This window comes from Pinus tabuliformis, chromosome 5_2, assembly GCF_031772625.1.
Source record: "Pinus tabuliformis cultivar Carrire ecotype Pingquan chromosome 5_2, CPIR1, whole genome shotgun sequence".
Taxonomy (NCBI): domain Eukaryota; kingdom Viridiplantae; phylum Streptophyta; class Pinopsida; order Pinales; family Pinaceae; genus Pinus; species Pinus tabuliformis.
In genome coordinates this window covers 755,609,653-755,633,066 of record NC_142306.1, presented here as the reverse complement: position 1 = coordinate 755,633,066, position 23,414 = coordinate 755,609,653, and the positions used below count along the sequence as shown (strand labels likewise).

Genomic DNA, 23,414 nt, shown 5'->3' with positions numbered 1-23,414 from the left:
AATGATGTGATAAAAGAAAATGTTATTGATTCAGATACAAATCCGAAACAAAAAATAGTTGATCATGACATTATATAGTTGCCTAACAATTACATTCCTAAAGGACTAGCTCCTCTTGAAAAATTGATTGATCAAAATGATGTACGAAGATCTTCATTGTCAAATTCACAACAAGGAAACATATGGGATTGCAATATTGATACTATAGAAGAAATGTCAAAATCACAACAATCTTGCCGCAAGATATCAAAGATAAATATATCAATTTGTTCAAAGAATATAAATATGTATTTTCATGGTCATATGAAAATATGAAAACTTATTATACAACTATTATTGAGCACAAAATTCCTTTGAAACCAAGAGCTAAGCCATTTCAACAAAAATTGAGAAGAATTAATCCCATCTCGTTTCCAATTATTGAGAAAGAAGTAAGGAAGTTTTTAGATGCAAAAATCATTGTTCCTTTAATATAAGATGAGTGGATAGCTAATTTGGTTCATGTTAGGAAAAAAGAATGGGGAAATAAGATTGTGTGTTGATTTTAGAAACCTAAACAAGTTGTCATTGAAAGCTAATTATCCACTGCCAGAGATGGATCAATTGTTTCAAAGAGTAACATGTTTTGACAAGATTTCAATGTTAGAAGGTTTTTCTGAATACAATCATATTTTAGTCAGTCAAGAAGACAAATAAAATACAACTTTTACAACACCATGGGGTACCTGGTACCTTCATGTATGCTAAAATGCCTTTCAATTTAATTAATGTTGGTGCAACATTTCAAAGAGCCATGGATTTGGCATTTGTTTGAAAGGAAAATAAATTTATAGTAATTTACTTCGATGATTTAACTACATATTCAAAGTCTAATGCAAAATATATCAAACACTCAAAGAAAATCTTTCAAAGATGTAGAAAATTTGGAATTTCTCTTAATCCAAAAAAATTAGTATTTGCCATGATGGAAGGGAAATTGTTAGGACATATTATTTCAAAAGAAGGAGTCACAATTGACCCTAAAAGAGTCTCATCTATTCAGTTAATCAACTTACCCCGAACAAAGAAATAAATTCAATCAATTTTAGGGAAAATAATTTTTTTAAGAAGGTTCATAACGAATTATGTTGAGATTGTCAAGGATATTACTGATATGCTTAAGAAAAAACATGAGGTCAAATGGAGTGCACAAGCTCAATTTTCATTTTCTCAAATTAAGAAATAAATTTTAGAGGCATTAGTACTTTCTAGTCCTGATTATTATCATTTTCTCTTTTGCTTCAGACATCACAATAACATCATATTTGTTGCAAAAAAATGAAGACCATCATGAGCAACCAATTGATTTCTTTATCAAAGTTATGAGGGATGCATAACTGAAGTATGAAATAATTGAAAAGTAGGCATATGCTTTAGTTCAAGCCTTGAAATCTTTTGCAATCTATGTGCAACATTCTCCTATAATTTTTTTTTTTTTGAGACAAAGTTCGGTTGCTATATATTAATCTGAAAAGAAAGAGGCAGTTTGCCATACATATAATGCTTCCTGAGCATTCTGGATCCAAGGAATTACAAAAAGATTCCTTTCCTTGATCCTTACTTTAGTTTTCCTGCCTCTAAAGCTTCTTATACTACTATAAATCCTTACAAACTGCAAGCCCCAAAGTTTACACCTACAAACCATAACTAATCTATGTCTATATAACTAATCTTCCTTGCTGTGGACGCTTCTGGGTCTAGGTCTGGTTCGTTCTACTTTGCACTAGAAGTGGATGTTGCATCTTTGAGCTTTTTGTCCATCATGAACTTGAGGACAGTTATCTTTTCTTCAGCATGGCTACATCTATTATTCAAACTGCTAAACTGTTCATGCAAGGAGTGAACTCTGTGTAAGAAAAGGTTCATCTCAGCTCTGTATTTCTCATGGAGAATTCTGCACTGATCTTCAAGTCTTGCTTCCAAACTTCGCACTTGATCCTCCAGGGCTCGCTGCTGCGCTCGCACCTCTTCAAATTCTTCTTGTAAATCCCTGCAGTGGAAGCATTGTTCTGGACGCTCCATTGGCACTGGAAAATACTTGTCTGTGCTGATCGCTTTCTTATCACGGTGTCTCTGGGTTCTTTTCTTGCTACTGGTAGATGCCACCGTGCGTGCAGGGGCCTTAAAGTAACTACCTCGAGCTACTTGAAGAGAAGCAGAAGCAACTCCGCTCTTATAATTTCCCCCTGTGTGATGCCTGATTCCCATGCGCTGAATAGATCTCCTAATCTGAATTCTGATACAAGTCCTATCTACCATACCTGCTCTGTCCCCTGCACTGATTGTTTGCCTGCAATCATAGATTCTATTAACTACGGTACACCAGGCGTTGACTAGCTGCATAGTGTTCATGGTAACGGTTGGAGGGATGAGGTGTTATTACAGCGAAGATTGCCTTTGGAGCGTTCGCATGCCCTGTTGGCACACTTGTCAGCTTCCTTATTCAGTCCACGAAGTATGTGATAGTAGCGGACTTCTTCCAGTAAGTCGTGGAGAATCTGGTTCCTACAATTTATCTGTTGCAATAGGATGTTTGGCGTGCTCTGCCTCAGCGCCATGAGCCTAATGATTATTGCTGAATCGCCAAAGACTATTACTTTCTTTATTCCTATCTTGATCAGTTGAGTGAGACCCTGATACAAAGCCAATCCCTCTGCCCTGTTATTGGATAACTCTCCCAATCCCCATTCAAATTGGAGAATTGTCTCACCGTTAGCATTGCAGATAAGACCCCCTGCACCTCCTTGGCCTGGATTTGATTTTGAAGTGCCATCAAAGAACATGTAGAACCTATTACAGTTACCCAACCAGATTGCAAATTCCGCTTCCTTTAACCTTAGCTTCCAAACACTGCTTGTCTCTTTCTGTTGTATCCTTCCTTGTCTTGTTTCCTGAGTGCTAGTTATAATCCCTTGGGCATAGCTAATCAAATTTCTTTCTTCAGTACTGTAGTTGGTAGCCTCGATCTTGCCTTGAGTGTGGGCTATAATTGCCTCCACCGCTAAATTCTTTGCCTTATGACACATGACTCTGGTATTGCATCCTTTCTCTTGAAAGACCTTTCCGTTTCTTGCCAACCAGATGTGCCAAAGAAGGGTCAAAGGTATGGTGTTCCATATCCTTTGCGTCAAATTGCTCTTCTTCTCTTTCCATGGACAATTTTTCTTCCAGTTATAGACAGTTTCTGCAATAGTTGTCTTGGGCTCCCATGTAACTTCCCCAATTGTGGCCATCTGTCTCCAGCATTCTTCAGCAACCTGGCAATCTATAAACAGGTGTTGTATTGTTTCTTCTGCTTTACAGCAATTTGGGCACCTTGATGGTCCCATTATGCCCCTTTTTTTTAAATTTTCTGCTGTTAGTATCTTCCCTTTCAGGAGTAGCCAAAAAAAGAATTTGACTTTAGGGGGTGCTTCTGCTCTCCAAACCAGTTTCCAGTGGCTCCATATTTCCTGTGGAAAGGTGCTGTCACAAAGATGTTGGTGACCAGCTTTGGCCGTGTATTGGGTTCCCGTTGGGTCCCAACGATAGCCATCTTGCTTGCCTTTTTGAGTTGGAGCTTTACTGTGTAGAAGGTTCTTTAAAGCTGTGATGCTTGCCTCTAGCTCTCTGGGGTAATCCGGTAATTTCCAACCTGTCCATGCTTGAGAGTGATTATCCCATTGCGATATTTGGGCTAAGTACCATATACCTCTATCATTAAGCCAGTTTATGGCAGGGATTGCCTCCATTTTTTATCCAATGGGGTGCTGTCCTAATATGCTGTCAGTGGAAAAATTGATGCTGCTCCCCCCTCCTGGGACCTTTGAAGTGTTCTGAGACATAAAGGGTATGGCTTTCTTGCAGAGCTGCCAAATTTTTGTGCTATCTCTGTTGGGAATATTAGTGTCCATGAGTTGTTGCCTAGTGGTGTTCAGGTATTTTGCCTCTAGAACTGTCTTCCACCATGCTGTGGCCCCTGAGATCATTCTCCAAATTATTTTAGCTCCAAGAGCTAAGTTCAGCAGTTTTGGAGATCTTATTCCAAGTCCTCCTTTTTCCTGAGACTGAATGACATTCTTCCAACTGACCAGATTGAACTTTTTTTTTTCCATTTTCCCTCCTTGCCAGAGAAAATGCCTAAGAGCTCTTTCCATTTTTTGGTGGAAGACCATTGGAGCTTGGTACAAAGAGAAACGGTAAATGGGTAGAGAGGCCAAACCTGATTTTAGTAGTACCAGGCGTCCTGCTGGGTTCAGCCACATAGATCCCCATTGTTGGATTTTTCTCTTTATTTTGTCAAGGATTTCGTTCCAAGTATCAGCCTTCAGTGGTCCCATACTTACCGGCATCCCTAGGTATGTGAAGTGGTTCCAGTTTAGCTTGTATGAGACTTCTAGAATGTTTGCAATGCTGTGGATGGTGTGATTTGATGTGTTCCAACCATAAATACAACTTTTTAACTGATTAACCTTCCCTCCTGAGTATTCCATGAATTGATCTAAGATCTTCTTGAAGCGCCTTGCAATAGTGATGGACGCTCCTCCAATCAAGAGGGTATCATCTGCAAATTGGGAGTGGTTGATGTTCTTTGTACCTTGCTCAAATTTGATGCCAGTGATTAGGCCTATTCTTCGATTGAAATCCAAGGTTTTGCTAAGAGACTCAGCCATGAGGATAAATAAATATGGGGACAGGGGACAGCCTTGTCTAAGGCCTCGAGAGGATTGGAAAGCAGCACAAGGTCTCCCATTGATCAGTGGGGAGATCCATGGATTCGAAATGCAGGCTTTGATCATATTGATGAAGGAGGGGTCAAATCCCATTTTATGAAGGACTGCAAACAGAAAGGAGTGCCTAACCCTATCAAAGGCATTAGCAAGGTCCAGCTTTAGGACAAACCCTTTCTCCATTCGGCTTATGCTTGAGTGAATGGCCTCTTGCACAAGAAGGATGGAGTCAGAGATGTGCCTATTGGGGAGAAAGCCCCCTTGGTTTTCTGAGATCAAAGATGAGAGATAAGGCTTGAGCCTGGATGACAGAATTTTTGTAATTATTTTGTATGTAGAATTGCATAAGGATATTGGTCGAAACCTTGAGAAGGTGGAGGGTCTGTTCTCTTTTGGAATTAAGGCTAGATGGGTTGAGTTGGTGAGTCCCCCCATTTTGCCTTTCTTTAAAACCCAGCGTATCATCTTTAATAGATCTTTTTTGATCATCTGCCAGTACTCTCTGTAAAAACTGATTGGAAACCCATCAGGTCCTGGAGCTTTGTCTGGGTGAAGACCCCAAATTGCTTTTTGAACTTCTTCTTCTTCTACTTCTTGCTTGAGCCTGTTGTTTGTTTCTTGGGTGACTTCTTTGAGCATGTGCTGTAGTAAACTTGTGTAATCCTCCTCACTTTTTTCCTCTGTCAAAAGGTTTTTGAAGTGGTTGGTGGCTGCTTCTTTTATGGAATCCTGGGTATTGTAGCTATTCCCCTCGTTATCCCTAATTGTGCTCACAGTATTTCTGGCCTTTCTAACTGTAGCCTGCTTATGGAAATAAGAAGTATTTTTATCTCCCTCGTGTAGCCACAACTGCCTTGACTTCAGTCTCCATTTAGTTTCTTCATCCCTTATAGTTTGTCTCAGCTGGGTATAAAGTCTTATTTCGTTCTCTTTGGCTTGCTGGGAAATCCCAAAGACTTCAATATTTTGCTGCACTTCCTCAAGGTCTTTCTTAATTTTCTTTTTACTCAACTCAGGCTCTTGGTAATTGTTTTTTGCCCAGTTTTTTAGAGCCTGTCTTGTTCTCTTTAATTTTGTCTCCCAGATATAAGTCGGGGAGCCTTCCACATGTTGGGTCCAAGCCTGCCACACCGCGTCTTTTGCTGCAGGGATACGATTCCAGAGAGAGCAATATTTGAAAGGAAGTGGTCCTAGCTGGCAATGACTGTGCAGAGTAAGCGTTATTGGATAATGGTCAGAGGCGGAGACATTGAGAATGTTTGACTGGCCAGTAGTGAAGGTGGACAGATATGCTATATTTATGAGGAACCTGTCAAGGCGCTCCATGATGTTGCCAACTCCTAATCGTCTGTTGCTCCAGGTATACCTGCGGTTCTTGGGTTTGATATCAACCAGATCTTGCTCCTGCATAATGTTCTCAAGTTGATTTCTAAATGGGTCTGGATTGAAGTTTCCCCCTCTTTTTTCGTTGGCATGCAAAACCAGATTTAAGTCCCCTGCAAGAATGAGATTGTTGTCCTGCTCTTCTTCTATATTTGTTTCCAAAGTGTTCCAGCACACTTCTTTCTCCCTGTATTGATTCGGTGCATAAATATTGTAGATTTTTACCGTTTATCCATCTTCCTTGCTTTCTAGATTAACACTGATCCAGTTCTAATGTATTTTGGTGGGTTTGCAGCTCCATTTGTTACTATCCCACATTGTTAGGATGCCACCTGAGGCTCCTCTTGCTTCACTTGCACAACCACTGTAACGCTTTTGCTGGCTGATGACTCTGTTAATTTCAGATTGATCTTGCTTTGTTTCTTGAACAAGGACGATTTCAGGCTTTTCACTTTGGATTAAATCCTTAAGGGCTGCTATCTTGGAGGGGTGCCCTAGTCCCCTACTGTTCCAGGATAGCATTTTCATCATGGTTTACCGGTTACATGGAGAGGTGCTCGCCTCTCTTTGCCCTTGTTATTATTTTCTTTATCTGAGTGTCCAAGAATGAAAGATTCTATAGGAGTCTGAGAGCCCATGGCGATATCTTTCTGAGTGCTTTCTTCTCTCTGCTGTTTGGCCGATTTTCTGCCAGGCCCGTGTTTTTTGGGGACATCACTGGGCGCTCCATGATCCTTTGAAGAACTTCTGGTTATCCTAGCAGAGGGGGTATCAGGGGAGGGTTGAGAAATGTGAGGGGGAGAGGGTTGGAGAGGAGGATCAGATGAGGGGAAATCAAGCTCGGTTTCTTCCTCAGAGAGAGTCGCGAATGGATTAGAAGATGGAGGAATGGAAGGATCCGAAGATCGAGGGGGAGAGGAGGGGTGATGGTGAGGAGGTTGCTGGGAGGAAGAGGAAGGGAGCTGATGGGATGAGTGGTGATTGGAAGGGTGTTGGTGGGAAGGCCCAGGGGCTTCAGAGTCCGATGGTTTCTGAGGGGGTGATGATTTTTTTCCTTTTAACAGTTTCCCATTGCCCTTCTTGCTCTTCTGATTCTACATTTATGATTTTAGTGCATCTATTTGCAAAATGTCCGTATTCGTGACATACCTTGCATTTGAAGGGTATCCGTTCATAATCCAGCTGCTGAATGTGGCACCAGTCGTCTACCTTCAGTTTGATTGCTTCCGGCAGTCCACGCCCCAGATCAACTTCAACACAAATCCGCGCGCAGGCCTGCATGTTGTCTTTGGGTTCACTGCGGTCTATGTATTTTCCAATCGCGTTTCCTATTGCTTTGACCGAATCGTCGCCCCAGCAGTGAAGAGGGAGATGGGGCAGCCTGACCCAGACTGGAACTGCGCTTGGAATATCTAGCTCTGGATCGAAATCTGGGGTCCATTTGTTGAGATAGAGACCCCTGGAGTCCATAAAGTAAGGCCCGTTTCTGAAGATTAGATCCTTGTCCTCCTTAGTTTCGAAGTGAAAGGTAAAATATCCTCTGCCACAGAATCTGATGGATATTTTGCCTTGGATCTTGTCCGACCAGTTCCGTTCTACCCACCTTTGCACTGTTTTGGGCGAAGGCTATAGTCCTATAAATTGCCCGATTAATCCTTTCTCTGCTAAGGAAATGGCTGCCATGCGAGGAATGGTCGGAGGCAAATGAACTTCCTGTAAAACATCTAGCTTCTTCACAAACTTTGTTGTTGTTGGTCTAGGTCTTTGCTGGGGGAGAGATTTAACCATATTTGAGAAGGCTCGCTGTAGCTCCGGATCCCCACCAGGCGGATCCGGAGGATCCATGATGCTGGTCGATCAAGCTGATGCAGGCAGGCAGGTTCGAAGGCAGGCTCAGGCGCGCGCGCGCACACAGCAATTTGGGGGGACCATGTTTACATGCTTTTCTCCTATAATTGTTAATGTACCTAAATGCAATAAAAACAATGTTGACTCAACCTGATACAGATGGGAAAAGGGGAGATGGATTGCTAAGATCCTGGAGTTTGATTGGATATCAAACCAACAAATTTGGTTAAGGGACAAAGTTTATCTAAGTTTTTGGCATAATCAAATTGTAAAATTTTGGGCATCAATTCAATCGTGCAAGTTTCAAATCCTTCACAGGAGAAGAATCCACAAGAATTATCTCCTACTTCAAAGGAGAAGAAACCACAAGAACCTTCTTCTAGCATAGTACCTATACCACTTCCCTTTCATATTGATGATTTTTTTTTTATTATTATCAGAGTGGTATAAATACATTTTACATTTTTTTATGATTTGAATATTCTCTTGAATTCACAAGGAAGGAATGTAGATCTATTAAACTTAGAGCAACGAAATATTGTATAATAAATGAAAATCTATATTGGAAGGACCCATTGAACATTGTTTTATTGTGTTTGACTGAAAGTTAAACGAAAGGGGTGATTGAACAGTTTCATGAATGAGTCTATGGAGGCCACTATGCTTGGAAAGAGAAAACACACAAAATACTCAAAGCGGGATTTTATTGGCCAAATTTGTTTGCACAAGTTGGTTCAAAGGTACGAAGTTGTATTCCTTGTCAGATTTTGTAGGAAAACAAAGATTAGTTTCACTCCCTCTTATTCTAGTTTCAGTTGAAGCTCCCTTCTTACAGTGGCGACTAGAATTTATTGGTGAAATAGTTACTTCTTAAAGTAATCAATGCAGGTGGATACTTACAACAACTAATTACTTCATAAAGTGGGTAGAGGCTATTTTTGTGAGGAATGTTACTGATTATTTAGTCATGAAATTTATTGAGGAAAACAATATGTCTAGATTTGGTTGTCCAAGACAAATATTTACAAATAATGCTCAAGCTTTTAGTAGCTTAAAATGATTGAACTTTGTAAAAAGGATCAAATTTCATTACATCACTCTACACCTTATTATCATCAAACAAAGGGAATGTGCTAGCAGAATCATCAAACAAAAGTCTGATTAAAGTCATTAAAAAGGTGTTAGAAAATCATAAAAGAAACTAGGATATTCATTTGAAATATGTGGTATAGGAAAACAGAGTTTCACCTAAGAGGTCTACTAATAAATCTCCTTTTCAACTTGTTTATGGAAAATAAGTTATTTTCCCTACTCAATTAACATTTCTAGTCATGAAACTTTTGTAGGATTCATATGAGGAGACTGATGATTTATCAAAAAGGATAAATCAAATCATTGAACTAAATCAGGACAGAGAAGAAGTACAACACAAACTCCTACAATATCAAGACAAGATGAAAATTTTGTTTGACAGAAAATCTAGAGAAATGGATTTCAGACAAGAAGACTTGGTTCTAAGATGGGATCCAAGAAGAGAAAAAAAATGAAAACATAAAAAGTTTAACAATCTCTGGTTGGGACCTTTCAGTATTGTAGAAGTCAAAGGAAATAACACAGGTTCATTCTTTAGAATTTAGAGGGAGAATGTGTCCCATTTCCAGTCAATGGGCGATATCTAAAGCATTACATCTAGCACTGAGTAAGTTTCTCTCGTAATCATTATACATATCCAGTTTCATTTTTTTTTCCAAGAGGAAGTGTGGTTTTTAATAGCAATGACTCCATAAACTATTGGGTCCCTATAATACTAGTGATTACCCCATTACTATTGTAGTTATACCCCTTATTAATATTGTTGTGCCCCTATTGCCCCCATATTGTTATTATTGTGCCCCATAGAATCCCTCTATTGTTATTTTTGTGGCTTTATATTATTATTGTTAGGTCGGCTGGATTATATTGTGACTCCTTAGACTCCTATATATAGAAAGGAGGTTTTGTCATTTGAATCATCAAAGAATTGTTCATTTATGTAATGTAAAGGAGGTTTCCCCCTCGAAGAGGTTGAATTCTAAGGCGTTGATCTAGCTTTTCTATCTTTTCTTGAGCTGGTTTCCTAACATTTGGTATCAGAGCTTTGGATTCTAGGGTTTCGCTGCTCCAAACAGGTCATCGTGGCATTTTCACTATAACTTTTTTTTTGCGACGTTTCAAAAGTTTCAAAAAAAATCCATTTGAGAAGAAATCACGCTGAACCTCGGGTCTGAATTTCAGAGCTTTTCGCGCTATATTTGTGGAGATATGATCTGAGGAAGTTGGTCTTTTTGCAGACTCCTGAATTACATTCCAAACAGGTGACCTGGGGAAAATCGTCATAACTTTCTCTCTGGGGATCGGATTGAAATTTCATAAGAAGGTACAGAAAGAGGACGGACTGTAGTTTCTTGTATGCATTTTTTAGATCAAAAGGTCGAAACAGTGACTCGTGGCACGTTGTACAAGTTTGCTCTACTATAATCAAGTCACTGTGGGAGATTTCGCATAACTCTTCCTTGGAGAATCCAATTTGGGTCAGACTTGTGGCATTGGAAAGAGGACACAGAGAGCTACTACAGATCACAAATTCAGAACTAGATGATCGAAAAGTACAAAGATACATCAGAGGCAATATCGAGCTCCTACAAAGTGAAAAAAGGTGTGTAGATTTTCTTAAATTTTTGCTTAAGCTTGGTTTGAAAATTTGTTTTGAAGGAATTCAAAGGGCATAATAGAGCATTATTATCAGTAACTGATGCCCCGAGGAAAGAAAATGCAAACACCTAGTAAGGAACCTGAAAGCTCTAGCATGACTCATGAAGAAGAAGAAGAAATGCTATATGATATATCAAAATTACAAGAACAAGTGCAACAAGTGTCACTTGCACAAAAAGCAACAGAATCTAAGATGGATGGTTTAAGGAAAGATGTAGAAGCTAAGATGAATGGTTTAAAGAAAGGCGTAGAAGCTAAGATGGATGGCATGGAAGCTAAGGTGAATGGAATGGACGCTAAAATTGATGGCATGGATGATAAGATGGAAGAATTGAAGATAAATATGAATAAGTTGCTACAAGAAATGGTCACTAAGGGTGAAAGGGTACTAAAGGAAACTCATGATGAGAACAAAAGAAATGTTAATCATGATTCCATAGACTCTAATGTTGGATCGAAGACTCACCATGTTCCAAAAATCGATATGAGGAAGTTTGATGGCAAGGATCCCGCCACATGGATATTACAGATGGAGCAATTCTTCGATCTCAATAATGTGAAAAACACACAAAAGGTACGTATGGCAACTTTATATTTGGAACCAAATCAGTTTGTATGGTATCAATGGCTTTGCTCTCGTAAACAATTTATCACTTGGGCAATTTTTACGGAAGAATTGATAGCACATTATGAGGATACAAAAAGCAACACTTTTTTTAGCCAATTGATAAGTCTCAAACAAAAGGGTTCAATAATGGAGCACATTGAGGAGTTCCAAAAATTGAACATAAGGGTAAAAGATATTCCAGAGGAGCATAGGATTGATGTGTTCATAGGGTCTTTAAAGGATAATATCCAACATGATGTTCGCCTTTGGGAACCTGATTCATTAGAGAAGGCATTCAGGTTAGCAAGAAAAATGGAAAGCAAAATTATGGCAACCAGGAAGCATACCACTCACAACTATAAAGACGGAAGTGTTGTTGCCCCTAGTCTTCCACAACCTATAAGGTTGACACCACAACAATTGGAAGAAAAAAGAGCAAAAGGGCTTTGTTACAGTTGTGATAGCAAATACACTAAAGGTCATAAGTGTGCTGAGAAGAAATTATTCTACATAGATTGTGAAGAGGAAGAAGAAAAGGAGCAAGAAAGGTCAAAAGAAGAGGATATACTCCAGGAACAAAGCCTAGATGAAGAACAAATAAATCCGACCATATCTTGTAATGCATTGGCGGGAATTACCACTCCTCAAACCATCAAGATAGAAGGACAAATCAAGAAGAAAAAGGTAATAGTGTTGATTGATTCAGGAAGCACCCACAATTTTATTCATTGTAAGGTAGCAAAAGAATTGAATTGCTTCCTATATCCAGCACCAGAGTGTCAAGTGATGATTGCAAATGGAGGAACAATAAATTGCTCTGGAAAGTGCCATAATATCAAGCTATCCATGGGAGAATATGTATTGACTAGCCCAATGCTTTCCATTCCAATGGGAGGTGCTGATGTTGTACTAGGAGTCCAATGGCTACAATCCTTGGGTACAATAGCTTTTAATTTTCAAGAACTTTTCATCAAATTTTCTACGGAAGGAAAGGAAGTTGAATTAAGGGGTATTGCAGGGAAACCAGGAAAGATAATCAGCTCTAATGGTATGACAAAGCTTCTAAAAAAGGAGCAAAGAGGTGTAATTGCACAATTATGTTCGCTAGATGTTTCCACATCGGAATCATCTATTTCTCCAGATCTCCAAAAAGTCCTGGACAATCATTCCAAGGTATTTGAGACTCCCAAAGGTCTCCCACCTATGCGTGATCATGATCATGCTATTCATCTGATTCCAGGAAGTGTTCCTCCAAACATCAGGCCGTACAGATATCCCTATGTCCAAAAGAGTGAAATTGAACGTATGGTTGCAGAAATGCTAGAGGCTGGTATAATTCAACCGAGTCAAAGTTCTTTCTCTGCTCCAGTAGTATTGGTGCACAAGAAGGATGGATCATGGCGCATGTGTCCGGATTATAGGGAGCTCAACAAGCTCACTATTAAAGATAAGTTCCCCATTCCTGTCATTGATGAATTACTGGATGAATTGCATGGATCAATTTACTTCACCAAGTTGGATCTTCGTTCAGGATATCATCAAATCAGAATGAAGATTGAAGACATTCCGAAAACAGCATTTAGAACTCATGAGGGTCATTATGAATTTTTGGTCATGCCTTTTGGCCTTACCAATGCACCTTCAACATTTCAAGGTTTGATGAATTCAATTTTCAAACCATTCCTTAGAAAATTTGTGTTAGTATTTTTTGATGATATACTAATCTACAGCAAGTCTTGGAAGGATCATGTTGAACATGTTGACAGGGTGCTACTATTGGAGGAGAAACAATTATATGCAAAAAGATCCAAATGTTTCTTTGGAGTCCAGGAGGTGGAATATTTGGGTCATATTGTATCTCATGAAGGAGTTAAGGTAGACCCTAGCAAAATTAAAGCCATTAAGGAATGGAAAATCCCCACATCCATAAAGCATCTGCGAGGATTTCTCGGGTTGACAGGGTATTATCGCAAGTTTGTTAAGAATTATGGGAGAATAGCAGCACCTCTAACAACATTATTGAAGAAAGATGCATTTTCATGGACTCCAGAAGCAACAAAGGCCTTTGAACATCTTAAAGAGGCAATGTGCCAAGCACCGGTCTTAGCTACACCGGACTTCACAAAAACCTTTATTGTGGAATGTGATGCTTCAGGAAATGGAATTGGTGTTGTTCTAATGCAAGATGAAAGACCCATTGCTTTTGAAAGTCGTCCAATCAAGGGAAAGTTTTTAAGCAAAGCTATTTATGAGAAGGAAATGTTGGCAATACTCCATGCACTTAAGAAATGGCGACCCTACCTAATGGGAAGACACTTCAAGGTAAAAACGGATCATGATAGCCTTAAATACTTTTTAGAACAAAGATTATCCTCTGAAGAGCAACAAAAGTGGGTCACAAAGATGTTGGGTTATGACTTTGAAATCATCTACAAAAAAGGGAAGCAAAATGTGGTGGCAGATGCACTCTCAAGAAAGGATGAGGATGTGGAAGCATTGTTGTGTGCCATTTCTATTATCCAACCAGATTGGATAAACGAAGCAAGGGAGGAATGGAAGAATGACGAAGAAGTGTGGGCACTTATTCGAAAGTTACAACAAGATTCCAGTACGTCTGATACATTTAGCTGGCAAAATGATTCGTTATGGTACAAAGATCGCTTATACCTCTGTAAGAATTCCCAGCTAAAACAAAAGATTCTTATGGAATTGCACACTTCTCCCTTAGGAGGGCACTCAGGATTTTTAAAAACTTACCACAGGGTTAAGAAGGAATTTTTTTGGGATGGCCTTAAATCAGATATTCAAAAGTTTGTGGCGGAATGTTTGGTTTGCCAACAAAATAAAGTTGAAACAATTAAGACACCGGGTCTATTACAACCTTTATCCATTCCAAGCCAACGTTGGGAGGAGGTTTCAATGGATTTTATCACAGGTTTACCCAAGTCTGAGGGAAAGAGTGTCATCATGGTGGTAGTTGACAGACTTACCAAGTATGCACACTTTTGTGCATTATCACATCCATTTAAAGCCAGTACAGTTTCTACTGCATTTATGGAAACAATTCAAAAGCTACATGGAAACCCAAAGATTATTGTAAGTGACAGAGATCCCATTTTCACTGGAAATTTTTGGACAGAATTATTTTCTTGTCTTGGTACTCAGTTAGCTCATAGCTCATCTTATCATCCTCAATCTGATGGGAAAACTGAGATAGTAAACAAATGTTTGGAAGGATATCTTCGTTGCTTTGTATCTGATAAACAGACACAATGGGTCAAATGGTTGCCTCTGGCTGAATGGTGGTATAACACTTCCTTCCATACAGCAACAAAAATGACCCCATTTATGGCACTTTATGGGTATCAACCACCATCCATCACATCATATTTAAGAGAAAATTCTAAGGTTCAGGCAGTGGAACATCACATCGAACATCAACAACAAGTCCTCCAACTCTTAAAGGATAACCTCGTGTTGGCACAGAATAGAATGAAACAACAGGCAGATCAACATCGCAGTGAAAGAAGTTTTGATGTAGGTGATTGGGTATTCCTACGGCTACAACCATATAAGCAAATGTCCCTCAAGCAAGCTAAGAAGGATAATAAATTATCACCAAAGTATTATGGTCCGTACAAGGTGTTGCAAAAGATTGGTACTATGGCATACAAATTGGAGCTTCCTGCAGCTTCTCGATTGCACCCAGTTTTCCATGTTTCATGTTTAAAGAAGGTTATAGGCGACAAGCTCCCAGTTCAAACAATATTGCCAGAACTTGACGAGGAAGGAAAAATTATATTGGAACCGGAAGCAGTCACAGAAACAAGAACTCGACAGCTACGAAATCGATCAATTTCAGAGTATCTTATCAAGTGGAAGAACTTATCCGCTGAAGATTCCACATGGGAGGATGAGAATTTTATGCAGAAGTATCCAGAACTACTCAAGCGTTGAGGACAACACTTTTTTGAAGGAGAGGGGCATGTTGGGTCCCTATAATACTAGTGATTACCCCATTACTATTGTAGTTATACCCCTTATTAATATTGTTGTGCCCCTATTGCCCCCATATTGTTATTATTGTGCCCCATAGAATCCCTCTATTGTTATTTTTGTGGCTTTATATTATTATTGTTAGGTCGGCTGGATTATATTGTGACTCCTTAGACTCCTATATATAGAAAGGAGGTTTTGTCATTTGAATCATCAAAGAATTGTTCATTTATGTAATGTAAAGGAGGTTTCCCCCTCGAAGAGGCTGAATTCTAAGGCGTTGATCTATCTTTTCTATCTTTTCTTGAGCTGGTTTCATAACATAAACCAAGGAGAAGGCACATCGATCTGCACATTCTCTGCATCTCGTAGGGGAAGAAACCCCCATATGGAGCCTCTTGTAGCATCCATTGTCCTTTTATTTTTATTTTCAGATTTATTGCAAAAATAAAAATAAAAAACAAATATTATGTTATAGCAGAAATAAGAGGAAATGCATAAATTTGAAAGAAATGACTTATTTTATATTATTAATGGCTTTTGAATGTGAGAAACCCACGAGAAGATCTGAGTCATCAGCTTGGAAGGAAACAGATCCGATGGTAATTATGCGGTTAAAAAGCGCAAGGGTTAATTAAAAATCGGACGCGATAAATTATAAAATGGGGTTAAAACCTTACTTAATCAAAGTCGTCCGCTTGAAGGTACTAGATTTGACGGTAGTCTCACGGTCAAGTAGAATGAGGTTTATTTCGAAAATCAGACATGATGGCGTATGAAATGTAGTTTAATCCATTGAAGTCCAGGTCAATCATAGTCATTCATCGAAAGGGACGAGATTTGACGGATATCGCGTTGAAAAGTGAATGGATGTTATTTTTAAAATCTGACCCGAGAAATATTTTAATTCTCAGTTTTGTTTCTTATCAGGTTCACGGGGAAGTCAAACTGTTGAAAAAATGGACGTGATAAGGTTTTTTTCAACAGGCTTAAAGTCTCGTTGAGTTCCGAAGGATCAGATTATCCATTGAATGAGTGATTGGACAGTGATCGCGCTCAGGTGGACCCAATATGTAATGAATTGGGGCTTAGTCCCTTTGGTTTCTAGTGACGGTGATTGGTCTGATTTCCTTGTGTTTTGGCCAATCACAACACTTCCCATATGTATGTAGGCCCATAACCCACAAGTCCATCGCACGGAGTTCTTGTAAAGTTGTAGTTTGCTTTGTTAAAACAATCTAACTGTCATCGGGACATCTACAGGGTTACAGCTTGCAGAATAACACTCAGACCACATACTCAAGCCACAAATTCGAACAACAAACAGTCATCACCTTCTAATTTCTGTTACCTCTTGTTATTTTGTTTTCTTGAGGAGAATGAGGTGTCTTTTACCCTCCATTGTAATATTCTGTAACAACTTTTACTTTAGAAAGTTAGGAGATAGTTAAGCAGTTTGACAGTTTTGGTGATTACCAAATGTCTCATAATGTATAAAAAGAAGAAAATTTACAGAGAAATGGTTCGAATTTTGAAGAACCTGGAGACTAGGCCACTGTATTCTTGATAAAACTGTTGATTAATGAAATAATCAGAAGTTTTCCACACATTGTTGGGTATGATTTTGTGACTTCTTTGTTATGTGTCATCATATGTATTATCCTTTTAAGTATGGTAATGAAGCAGCGGGTATTTATTTGCTTATGTAAATGAAGTTAAAATTCCTTAAAAGAGCGCTCCTATACTTGAAGTTCCTACCTCTACAATCCTTCTAAGTTACAGATAGTAGTTTCTATGTAAAACAACATATTGTCTTTAACTTCTTTAAGTGTCATAGATTGTAGATTATGTGTAAAAAATCATATTGTCTTTGACTTCTCTTAGCATTCTTCATTCAACATTCATATTCAGCAATCAAATGACATTTGAGACTTTCATGTCACCTAAGTATTGAGGGTTAAAACAAGGTCTTTCAGGTCCTTCATTTGAGAATACAACATACAATTAAGTGACAACTAAGTGACATAAACAATAAACATTAATGTCTTAAGCACAATTTCTACACAGCCAATAAATTGGTTTCTTAAGGGACAACATTAATTGGCGTCGTTGCCGGGGAGAGAAGACAAGAACACTTTTCCCTGGGTTTTTAATATTTTCCCCTGGTTGTTCAGTGAGGAGGAAATATTTGGTTGTATTGAACAAAATAATAACTCTGGCTCCAAAGAGGCCCCATACAAGGTCAGATACCTCACAGTAGAAAGTTCAAGCCCTTTCAGACCCTGAGAGGCTAGTTTCCAAGAGGGTTGGAAGGCCAAAAACTCCACTTACACCAAGTCCTACACTATCTACACCTAGCAGTAGTTCAACTCATTTTTCATCCAAACATTCATCATTTATTGACCAAGAGTCACCTTTTACATCCAATTCATTTCAAGAACCCAACTATCAAGAACAGTCTCTAGAGTCTGTTTCTTTTTCAGTATCTGCTATAGTTATTCAGCCTAAACCTATAACTACATTTCCACCTTCTCATACTCCATTTACCCCTCAGTCAGGTTCCACATCTGCTAGTAATCAAGGTTTAGTAAGTTCAGGAGAAAACATGGCAGCACCTGCTTTCTTGATGAATAGGTATGCACCTATTCAATTGCCACAACAATTGAATCAAATGCCTCAAGAGTACTTGAAGATTCTTCCTCATTTCACAGGGGAGGATGAACAAACAACAAGAGAATCATATAGAAGTATTTTGTAATTTTGCAAAGAATCTAAATGTTGAACAGCTGGATGTTGTTCTAAGATTTTTTGTCCAATCCTTAGATGGAGAAGCAAGAAAATGGTTTAAAGGGATTCCTAATAACTCTATTCCTACATGGGAAGAGATGGAGCCCCTGTTCACCTAGAGATGGGGAGAAAAAAGAGACCATGGGTATTCACTCATAGAGTTTAATGCTATTAAGAATAAATCTGATGAAAGTGTTGTTGAATTCATCAAAAGGTTTAATAAATAGTACAATAGTCTTCCAATGGAGATTAAGTCCCCTCCTGCCGGTGCAAAAATAACTTTTGCAGGGGCTTTTGAGTCAAATTTTTGATTCACATTGAGGGAGAGAAGATCTGCAACCCTTGATTAGATCCAAACTGATGCCTTAGAGATAGAAGCAAATATGGTGGCTGCAGGTAAAGCACCAGAGACACAGCCTATCCAATATAAGGGAAATGCTAAAGTGGAATCCTCTCAAAATCAAACATTAGAGGATATGAGTAATGTAATTAAAACTTTGTCAAATAAATTGATTAAATTATAGTTGGAGAGTAATAATTCTCAGAGGCAAGCACAATAGAACAAAAAATTTAATCCTCAGTATAGAAGACAACCTCTGCAAATCTTGCAGAAGGAGAGAAAAGATCAAGATCAGATTCAAGCACCACTGTATTTAGAGGCAGATTCTGATGAAGTACCAGAGCATTCCAGGGACCATGATGATCAAATTTCCACATTGTATGCAGTAGATGAAGATGAACTAGGTGTTGAGGGAGAAGAAAATGAATATGCTGAAACAAATGCCATCTATGATGAGAATGAAATTGATGATTATTGGAAGCAGTTTTCTGATTTTATGTAGGCATAATTACATAAGAAATATGACTTGAGATCAAGGAAAAGATCTAGAAGTCAAGAAGATGAAGGTGAGCAGCAAGTTCCAGCTCCCTTACAGAAGGCGACTCCACAAGAACCACAGCCTGCAAAGAAATTGAATAAAGGGAAGCAGCAGCAGAATACAAATAGCAAGACTCAAATGCTTCAAGGTGAGTCTTCTCAAGACAAAAGTGATAAAATTCCTTTAGAAAAACCTGTTTCCATTTCACAAGAGGTTTCAATAATGAAGAGAAGTGAAGATGAAAATGAAAGAAGTAATAAGCAGTTCATGTGTTTATTCTGACTAAGGAATTAGAGAAAATCAGGATTCAAGTGCCCCTCACAGAGTTGGTCAAAACACCAGTTTATCAAAGGGAGATTGGTGAGTTTATTAATCTATCTTTGAATGTGAATATAAATGACACCGTGAATCTGCAAGAAGATAAACTAGTAGTGGTTTTTGCTCCACATGTGGATGAGGTAGATTCTTCAACACCTCCTTTCTACATTTCTCTATTGATTCATGATTTCCTCTTACACAACTGTATGTTTGATTCAAGAGCTTCACATAACCTTATGCCATTATCAGTGATGAAACAACTAAACCTACAAGTTACTAAACCTTACAGAGAGTTGTATTCTTTTGATTCAAATAAAGTCAAGTGTCTGGGGGTCATTAAAGATATGGTGGTGTCACTAGCCCAGATCCCAACTAGAAGCTTGGTAGTGGATGTAGTGGTAGCAGATATCCCTGCTAGGTTTGGAATGTTGCTATCTAGGTCATGGAGGGCTAAATTGGGTGGTGTTTTGAAGCTAGATTTTACTTATGTTGTCATACCAATTTTTGGTGGAGAAGAAAGGAGGTTGTACAGAGGGACAAGATTTGTAAAGGCAATCACAAAGAATGGAGCAAGTAATTCACCTGTATATAGCCAAGAGAAAGATGACTTTTCTTGCTTCGTGCTGCATGACAATGCAGAGTTGGTTGAAGATAACCAGAGGCAGCTTACTTCAGCCAATGTAAATACAAAGTTGCAAACAGAAGGGGTGTGGAAGTGCTTCTTTGATGGAGCCTATTCTAAAGAAGGAACAGGTGTTGGTTTCCTTCTAATTGCACCTGGAGGTAATATGTTCCCTTTTTATTTTAAATTAGAGTTCAAAGCAATAAACAATGTGGCAGAATATGAATCCTTGATCATTGCTCTGCAAACAACAAAACAAATGGGAGTTCAGTCAGTTTCTGTTTTTGGAGATTCAGAGCTGATTATAAAAAAAATAAAGAACCATTGTGAGACAAAACACCCTAGGCTTAGGGCATACAGAAATGAAGTGTTGGATTTGGTTGAGAACTTCTTTGAAGCTTTCAACATTCACTTCATTCCAAGATATGGAAACAGATTAGAAGACTCTTTGGCTGTGGCTGCTAGTAATTTTAGGCCTCCTATTAATCCAAAGCTAAGATATGAGGTTGAAATGAGGCATAAGCCTTCTATTCCTGATAATATAAATCACTGGTATATTTTTGAAGATGATCAGCAGATTAAGGAATTCTTGACTATGATTGAAAATTTTCAAGGCACAGAGATTGATCAAGATGAAGCAACAGAAGGTGTAGAAGTAAGTGGTTTGAAAAATTCTATAGTTGATCAAAAGATTATTCAATTGAAAGATAATACTCTGCCAAGGGGACTTGTCCCTCTTGAAAGGCTTTTTAACTCCAATGATGTAGTTGTTAGTTTAGAGAAAATTCCACAGGATGAGCAGATTCAAGGTCAAAATATTGGAACCCAGAAGAAGCCCAGGTTAGTCAAATTATTTAATGGAGTTCCACTTAATTATAAGGAGAGATATCTTAAGCTTTTCAAGGACTATGTTGATGTTTTTTCTTGGTCCTATGAGGATCTTAAAACATATGATGTAAGTATTATTCAACACAATATTCCCTTGAAAGAGGGGATTAAGCCATTTAATTTACCATTGATTGAGAAAGAAGTCAAAAAGCTACTTGATGCCAAAATAATAGTTCCACTCAGGTACTCTGACTAGGTGGCAAATTTAGTGCCTGTAAGGAAGAAGAATGGAGAGATAAGGCTATGTGTGGACTTTAGAAATCTCAATAGGTCCTCCTTGAAACATAATTATCCGTTACCTAAAATGGATCATGTACTGAAAAAGGTAACAGGATCATTCAGGATGTCAATGCTATATGGGTTTTCTGGGTATAACCAGGTGGTTGTGGGTAAAGAAGATAATAAAAACACCGCATTCACAACTCCTTGGGGAACCTTTATGTCTGCTAGAATGCCTTTTGGGTTGATGAATGCAGGTGCTACATTTCAGAGGGCTATGGACATTGCTTTTGTGGGTGATAAGTTTGTAGTGATATACCTGGATGACATCACTGTTTTATCTAAGTCTGATGAGGAGCATCTGGACCATATTAAAAATATTTTTGAGAAATGTAGAAAATTTGGGCTTTACTTGAATCCTAAGAAGTCTATTTTTGCTCTAGAAGAGGGAAAATTGTTGGGGCACATTGTTTCTAGAGATGGAGTGAAGATAGATCCAACAAGAGTGCAAGTTGTACAGAAAATACCCTTACCCAGGTGTAAGAAGGACATTCAGAAATTTCTGGGACAAATAAACTTCTTAAGGAGGTTTGTGTCCAATTACGTTGAAATTGTAAAAGAAATTACTAATATGTTGAAGAAGGAAAATGAAGTGCATTGGAACAAGGAAGCCAAAGAGTCCTTTTCCAGGATTAAAGAAGCATTACAAGTAGCTCCAGTTTTAATTAGCCTTGGTTATCAAAAGCCTTTTCAAGTTTTTTCATTTGCATCATCTAATTCGATAGTTGTTGTTTTGTTGCAGAAGAATGATGAAGAAAAGGAGCAGCCAATTGCTTTCTTTAGCATGATTCTCAAAGATGTTGAACTAAAGTATAATATTCTAGAAGACAGGTATATTCTTTGGTAAAAGCTCTAAAGGCCTTCAGGACTTATGTGTTGCAGTCACAGATCATTGCTTATGTGCCAAATGTTGTACTAAAGGATGTCTTAGTCCAGAGTGATGTGGAAGGCAAAAGAGGAAAATGGATAGCCAAGATCCAAGAGTATTACTTGGACATAAAGCCCACAAAGCTGGTGAAAGGGCAAGGATTGTCAAAGATGTTGACAGAGTCAAACTTTCAGGCATTGGGAATCAACTTGCTGACACCTGTGTATGAATAAATAATTGAAGAAGGTGAAAAGAAATCAAATCCAGGTATGAAGATCAGGTACAATTTTTTATGTTCAGAATGGTACAAACACATAGTCCATTATTTGTGTTTTCTCTCTTGTCCTCAACCTTTGGATAGAACAAAGTGTAGAGCATTAAAGATAAAAGCACAGCCATATGTGGTTGTTGAGGGCAGATTGTATTGGAAGGATCTTGTAGGAATTTTGTTATTATGTTTAACAGAGGATGAATTTACAGAGATCATTAAAGATTATCATGAGAAGTTATGTGGAGGAAATTATAGTTCGAAGGCTGCTGCACATAAAATCCTCCAGGCAAGGTTTTATTGGCCTACTCTATTTGGTGATACATCGAAGTTTGTCAGAAGTTGTCAGAAGTGTCAGCTTTTTGCTGAGAAGAAGAGGTTAGCTCCCTTGCCTTTGATCCTAGTCTTCATAGAAGAACCATTTAGACAATGGGGACTAGATTTTGTTGGAGAGATTAACCCACCTTCAAGTGGACAACACAAGTGGGTTCTTACAACTACTGATTATTTCACCAAGTGGGTAGAAGCTATACCTACTAAAAGGGCAAATGACTAGGTGGTGATGAAGTTCTTAGAGGAAAATATTTTCAGCAGATTTGGATGCCCTGTCAAAATCATAACAGACAATGCTCAAGTCTTCAGTTCAAGTAAGTTTGTTGCTTTTTGTCAAAAGTATAATGTTATTTTATCTCATTCAACAGCTTATCATCCACAGGGAAATGGATTGGCTGAATCCACTAACAAAACATTGATGAAGATCCTTAAGAAAATTATTGCAGAGAATCAGAAAGACTGGGATTCTAAATTAAAGTTTTCTCTATGGGCTGTTAGAGTGACTACAAGAAGGTCTACAGGCAAATCACCTTTTGAGTTAGTGTATGGGACTCAAGCTCTGTTCCCAAGTCAGCTTGTGAAGCCTGTGATTGCAATGATTCAAGAGGCAAAAGAAGAACCCAATGATCTGATAAGAAGGATGCATAAGGTAGTGGAAATGAGTGAAATCAGGAATAAGGCAAGAGACAACTTGATTATGTATCAATCAAAGATGAAGAGTTTTTTTGACAAAAAAGCCAAATAGATTGATTTTAAATTTGGAGACCTGGTATTAAGGTGGGATACTAGAAGAGAAGATAAGGGTAAATATGGGAAGTTTGATCCTCTCTGGTATGGCCC

At 38.4% G+C, this 23,414-nt stretch overlaps 1 protein-coding gene and 1 pseudogene across 1 annotated transcript; one reads left to right on the top strand and one right to left on the bottom strand.

Moving 5' to 3' along the window:
* Positions 1–4,989: 4,989 nt before the first annotated feature.
* LOC149161463 (uncharacterized) lies at positions 4,990–6,662 on the bottom strand. The gene is made up of 3 exons (XM_089434888.1): positions 6,448–6,662; positions 5,202–6,318; positions 4,990–5,049 (listed from the first exon to the last, which is right to left on the bottom strand). Exons 1-3 carry the CDS (start codon positions 6,660–6,662, stop codon positions 4,990–4,992), a joined length of 1,392 nt encoding a protein of 463 aa, XP_089291014.1.
* Positions 6,663–7,011: 349 nt separating this feature from the next.
* Positions 7,012–23,414, top strand: part of LOC149161462 (protein trichome birefringence-like 24) — a 49,971-nt pseudogene continuing 33,568 nt past the window's right edge.